Below are 6405 nucleotides of genomic sequence, written 5' to 3'. Positions count from 1 at the left end.
GGGTTCCACGGTTACTAAAATGCTCCCTGGGGGCAGAGCTGGCAGCCAGAGCACTCCCAGCCCCACTCCCAGATCAGCTCCCCCACACAGACTGGCTCCTGTCTGCTGCACATGAGGCTGCTCCAGCATCCCTCTTGCCTCCCTCCCCCAAATCCCATGCATCTTATACAGAAGCAGCAGCATGGGCTGGGAGGGCCAGACAGCTCCATGGAGTGGTGCTCTTTGAGAGCCGAATTTTAAACCTGCACTCCTCAGCATCAGCTCCTGGTCCCTCTTTGGGAGGCAGCAAGGGGAGGCAAGTGACTCCGTGGGATTTGGTGCTGGGAAACTGTCTCTTAAGCTGGCTTCCTCCAACACCCACTCGTCTCCCGTGCTGCTGCCTCTGTGAAAGGCAGAACTGGGCAGGGGGGAGTCAGCTCCAGGGGAACCAGTAGGTGCTGGGAGGTGGCTTAAAAGCCGGTTTCCCATGGGCACCTGCTCCTGCTGCTCTCCCCCACTGCCTTGATACAAAGGTGGTGCGGGGTGGACTGTGTAGTCATTAGGATTAACTAATGAGCCCAGGCTTATTAGTTAGTGTATAGTTGTTTAAATGATTAGCAGTCCTACTATAAACCAGTGAAACAAGGAAGCAAGGTCTTCAAAGACATTTTTAACTAAATTGTACATTTGACTGAGTTAAGTCTCTGCTGATGCATCAACTTCTAATGGACAAATGAAAATGAATGTGCTGCCACAACCTTAACTACAGTATATTGCTATAAAATGTGGCAGTGGTCTGTTAATATCAATAAAAGCAATGAAGTTGTTGTGTAATATACTAGTGGGTCTCCCTTTGTCCTGTATTAAAGGCATTGGTTATTCCCCAATGAAAGTTTTTTCATATATTCTCTTATCAATGGCTAAGCTTGAAATGAAATCTGCTTACCTGTCTGATTTTAATTTACATAGTATTTACATTTCTTAATTATAGTCTGTTTAGGTACTATAATCTCTGACTCTCCCTCTCTTCTTTTTCTGTGAACTTTTAGGGGCCAAAAAAGAAAAAAAAGGTAGGTAGGCATGTAGGTAAATGTGTGTATGTGTATGAGATAGGACATAGATATAACAACAAAGATATGATCTAGCTCAGAAATAATTTGTTGAATTCAGTAGTGTTTGTTTACATAGTTGGGAAGAACAGTTTCCTCACTCAGGAGATTATGGGGTGAAATACTATGGCTTGTGTTATAGAATCGTAGCAATATAGCCATTGACAGCCCATCAAGTTAAGTTCCCGCACTGAGGCAAGACCAATTAAATCTAAATACCCTTTAACATGCTTGAAGACTGTTATCAGGTACCCTATCAGTCATTTCTCAGGACTACACATGCAGGCTTTTTTAACTAGTCAGGATTTTTAAACCTTTTATTGTTTTTGTAGCTGTCCTGGACTTTCTTCAATATTGTCTTTCTTACAGTGCAGTGCCCTAAACTGGCCATAGTATTCCATCTAAGATCTCATCAGAGCAAAGTAGAGCGTAACAGGTATCTCCCTTGTCTGTCATACAATACTTCTGCTAATAAACCCCAAAACATTAGCCTGTTTTTACAACTGCATCATTGTTGACTCATATTCAATTTGTGATCTACTATAAACCCCTAATCCTTTTCAGCAGTACTAGCTAACTATGTTTTGTAGTTATGCATTTGATTTTTTTTCCTTCAACAAGAGAAGGAGTTTGCACTTTTCTTTATTGAATTTCATCTTGTTGATTTTAATTCTCTTATTTTATCAAGGTTGTTTTGTGTTCGATACCCATCTTCCAAAGTACTTGCAACAACTCCTAGTCATGTGCAGATTTCATATACATACTCTCTGCTCCATTGTCCAGATCATTAATGAAATTGACTAGAACAAGACCCAGTACTGAGCTGTTATGCAGGATGTCAAACTAGATTACTCCCTCATGGAGCTAATCTACAAGTAGTATTAAGGTCTGATATATTTTAGGGGAGGGTTAAGACATACTGTTGAGTCAAATTTGCTGTAAAAGACTTTGTAAAACAAGATTTTACAACACTTAAGACAAAAAAATTCCATGTTTAAAAATTCCAGTATAATCTTTAAAATTTACATAAAACAAACATGTTGCACTATAGCATTTCATAGGTCACACATTGCATCACTGGACCGAGGCATGAGAATCTGGGGGGAAATGATTAGACTATTTTTGTAAACAAGCAAAACTGACTGATCTGTTTTCGTCTTCCAAACTGAGAGAAGTCAATAAATGATATATAGTAAAAAAGTAATATATCTAAAGTTTTTTCAGCTTTTCCTAAGGCCTTCATCTTGCAGTCAAACTCACCAGCATATCTTCTATGTCTCTATCTTCAGATCTTGTGGCAGATCTTTCAAGATGAATGCTTGAGTAATACATGTGATGGGATTCAATTTTTTCTAACTAAGGCTATGATTTAGTCATGGGTATTTTAAATAAAGGTCGGGCAGAAAACAAAAATGTATGGCCTGTGACCTATCTGAGACTTGCACTAAAATTGCCGGTAGTTAAATATGGTGGAGGGAGGGTGTGCTGGCAGAAAGAGGCTCCCAGGGACACGTGAAGCAAGTGGACCATGGCTGTGCTGGCTGGCAATCCAGGGCTTGTGCCTAAGGCCAGCTTCTCAGGGCTGCTGAAGCAACAGCTGGTGTATCTGTTCCTGGGGCCACCTGAGCAGCTTGTCCAGGAGCCAGCTGCTTGAGGTGGCCCTAGGGTCAGTCATGCTGACCACTGCAGAAGTTGCAAAGGTCACAGAAAGTCACAGAATCTGTGACTTCTGCGACCTCTGTTACACAAACGGAACGCCAGTCATAACTTCATTGTCATCAGTAAAGTTACTGTCTCTTATTGCAGCAGTAAATTTGACTTAATCTTTTGTTCAAGTTTCATAACAAGCCTTGTAACTGAGTTTCAATTTATGCATTTAAGTTTTTATTTTTTTTGTCAAACAAGCTACACATTGTGGCACACATCTGAACAAGCGCACTTGACCTCAATATTGGTGCACAAGACAAAACTCCCTCTGCTCAAGGATGGAAAATCTTAGCGGGAACACTGCATCTAAGATAAAATTTTCTAGAAATACCACTGCTACCAAGATGGGGCAAAAGTACGTAATGAGAAGGCTTCCATTATATTACAGTATTTATTTAAAAGTGCTGGCCTTTGCCCCTTTTATTGCCATCTTCCTTTTGGTTATCCTGCACCTGATTCTTTATTGCCTTACATTTCATGGAGTAATTTACATTTATGCAAAATGGCAATACAATTTTATTATTCTGAACTAGCAAGTTACATGTATGTTCCACTCTCATGGGTGCAAATGGCAAGAGAGTGGGGAATCAGAATGTAAAGATAGAGATAGGTAAGCTACTTGTCACTTACATGCTAGTGATATTAAACTCTGTGTGCCTCCATTGTTTCCAACAAAAAACAAATTATTCCATCTTATCTACCTTTAGCAAAGACAAAGATGCATCAATAAGTTCATAAAATCATAGAACTGGAAGCAACCTCAAGAAGTTATCAAGTCCAGTCAGAGGTGACCACTGAGAAGAGACAAATAGGGGACATAGCCCATGAGACATCCCCCCCCCAAACCTGGGGAAGTGCTGGGATTCCTTCCTCTGCCTCTTCCTACCCCTGCTCTACCCCCCGCCCTGCCTTTGATCCTCCCACCTCTTCCCTGAACCACTGTAGCCAGTAGAGTAACACAAGATGAGGCAACATTGCTCTGCTTGCTCTGCCAGTGAGTAAGAGGGGTTGTGGTGGTTGGATCCTTGATGCGGGCCCAAGATCCCCACTCTGGCCCTGCAGGCTGGCCTCTTGCCCTTCCTGCCCATGGCATTTTGGGGGATGCATGCCCCCACGTGTTGCCCCCGAGTCCAGTCCTCTGCACTCATGGCTGGATCAAGCACCATCTTCTAAACCATCCCTGCCAGTGTTTGTTTAACCTGCTGTTAAAAATCTACAAAGATGGAAATTTTGCTGCCTCCATCCTGACAGGAAGTTTTCCCTAATGTCCAGCCTAAACTTCCTTTACTGCAGTTTAAGCCCATTGCTTCTTGTCTTATCAGAGGTTACGGAAAATATTTTTTCTCCTTCCTCCTTGCAACAACCTTTTAGGTACTTGAAAGCTGTCTTCATGTCCCCTCTCAGGGTACATCTACACAGCAGGGCTTAACTTGAAATAAGCTCCGCAAATTAAGCTATGTCAATTGCATAGCTTCTTTCGAATTGGGAGCATCTACATAGCACTTATTTAAAAATAGATCACCCTTCCTCTGACTTTCCTTACTCCTCGTACAATGAAGTTTACAGGAGTTGGAGTAAGAAGTCCTCCAGTTTAACAGTATTTCATTATGTCGAAATAACTGCCTGCTGTGTAGACATGGACTAAGTTATTTCGAAATGCTGCATAGATGTACCCTCAGTCTCTTTTCCATACAAAACCCAGTTATTTCAATCTTTCCTTATAGGTCATGTTTTCTAGACTGTTGCTCATTTTTTGTTGCTCTTCTCTGGACTTTTTCTAATTTTTTCACATCTTTTTTGAAATGAGGTGCCCAGAACTGGACATAGTACTCCAACTGAGGCATAATTAGAGCTGAAATATTACTTCTCATTTCCTGCTTCTAACACTCCTGCTGATATATCCCAGAATGATGTTCACTTTTTTGCAACAGTGTTGCACAGTTGGCTCATACTTATCTCGTGGTCCACTATGATATTTGGATCCCTTTCCGCAGTACTTCTTCCTAGGCCATCGTTTCCTATTTTGTATGTGTGAAACTAATTGTTCCTTTCTAGGCGGAGTACTTTGCATTTGTCCTTATTGAATTTCATCCTATTTATTTCCAGTCATTTCTTTGTTTGTCCAGATCATTTTGAATTATAATCCTATCCTGCAAAGCACTTCCAGCCGCTCCCAGCTTAGTATCATCTGCAAATTTTATAAGAGTACGCTCTCTGTCATTATCTAAATTATTAATGAAAATCTTGAACAGAACTGGTCTCTGCAAAACCCCACTCGTTATGTCCTTCCAGCATGACCGTGAACCATTGATAACTTCTCTGGGAACCATTATCCAACCAGTTATGCACCCACCGTGTAATAGCTCCATCTAGGTCGTGTTTCTCTAGTTTATTATTGAGAAGGTCATACGAGACTGTATCAAATGCCTTACTAAAGTCTTGATATACCACATCTACCTCTTCCCTCTTATCCACAAAGTTTGTTATCCTGTCAAAAAAACTATCAGTTTGGTTTGACACTGTTTGTCCTTGGCAAATCCATTCTGACTGTTACTTATCACTTTATTATCTTCTAGATATTTACAAATGGATTCCTTAATTATTTGTTCCATTATTTTTCCTGGTACTGAAGTTAAACTGACTGGTCTGTAATTTCCTGGATTGTCTTTATTTCCCTTTTTCTAGATGGGCACTGTATGTACCCTTTTCCAGTCTTCTAGAATTTCTTCCATCTTCCAAGACTTTTCAAAGATAATAGCTAATGGCTCAGATACTTCCTCAATCAGCTGAAACAAAAAACAGGACTATGTAGCACTTTAAAGACTAACAAGATGGTTTATTAGGTGATGAGCTTTCGTGGGCCAGACCCACTTCCTCAGATCAAATTGGTCTGAGGAAGTGGTCCTGGCCCACGAAAGCTCATCACCTAATAAATCATCTTGTTAGTCTTTAAAGTGCTACATAGTCCTGTTTTTGTTTCAGCTAGACCAGACTAACACGGCTACGTATCTATTATTATTCCTCAGTCAACCCCTTGAGTATTCTAGGATGCATTTCATCAGGCCCTGCTGACTTCAAGACCTCTAACCATGCTACATAATTTTTAACTTGTTCTTTCCGTATTTTAGCTTCTGCATCTACCTCATTTTCACTGGTATTCACTATGTTAGGTGTCCAATTGCTATCAACTTTCTTGGTGAAAACAAAAGTCATCAAGCACCTCCATCATTTCCCCATTTTTTGTTGTCATTTTTCCCTCTTCATTGAGTAACGGGCCTATCCAGTCATTGGTCTTCCTCTAATTTCTAACTTATTTTTAGAATGTTTTCTTGTTACCCTTTATATCTCTAGCTAGTTTGAGCTCGTTTTGTGCTTTGGACCTTCTAATTTTGCCCCTGTGTACTTGTTATTTGGTTATATTCATCATTTGTAATTTGACATACTTTCTACTTTTTGTAGGACTCCTTTTTCTTTCAAGATCTCCTGGTTAAACTAGGGTAGACTATTGCCATCATTAAATGCGACTCAGATATCTTTCTTGACTTGGATGTTTCTTTTTCTCTGTTGTCCATAACTTTGGATGCAAGCTTAAGTATGAACTTTTCTGCCC

The 6405-nt window shown here is 40.5% G+C and overlaps 1 protein-coding gene across 6 annotated transcripts in view; it reads left to right on the top strand.

Annotated features, from left to right (window-relative positions):
• The window catches only part of DNAI7 (dynein axonemal intermediate chain 7), a 44496-nt gene that overhangs the window by 1678 nt on the left and 36413 nt on the right, over positions 1-6405 (top strand). For 3 of the 6 annotated variants that reach the window (XM_075898577.1, XM_075898598.1, XM_075898563.1), the window contains exon 2: positions 1029-1049. The exons of 2 other annotated variants lie outside the window; for them this stretch is intronic. In XM_075898577.1, the coding sequence (XP_075754692.1) occupies positions 1029-1049 (21 nt within the window). Of the gene's footprint in view, positions 1-1028; positions 1050-1457; positions 1525-6405 lie in introns of those variants that run through there. One more of the 6 variants, XM_025187033.2, reaches the window with a different exon arrangement.

Source organism: Pelodiscus sinensis, chromosome 1 (assembly GCF_049634645.1).
Source record: "Pelodiscus sinensis isolate JC-2024 chromosome 1, ASM4963464v1, whole genome shotgun sequence".
In the NCBI taxonomy this organism is placed as follows: Eukaryota; Metazoa; Chordata; order Testudines; family Trionychidae; genus Pelodiscus; species Pelodiscus sinensis.
The sequence above is the reverse complement of the archived record's forward strand: the minus strand, read 5'-3'. Positions and strand labels throughout refer to the sequence as shown.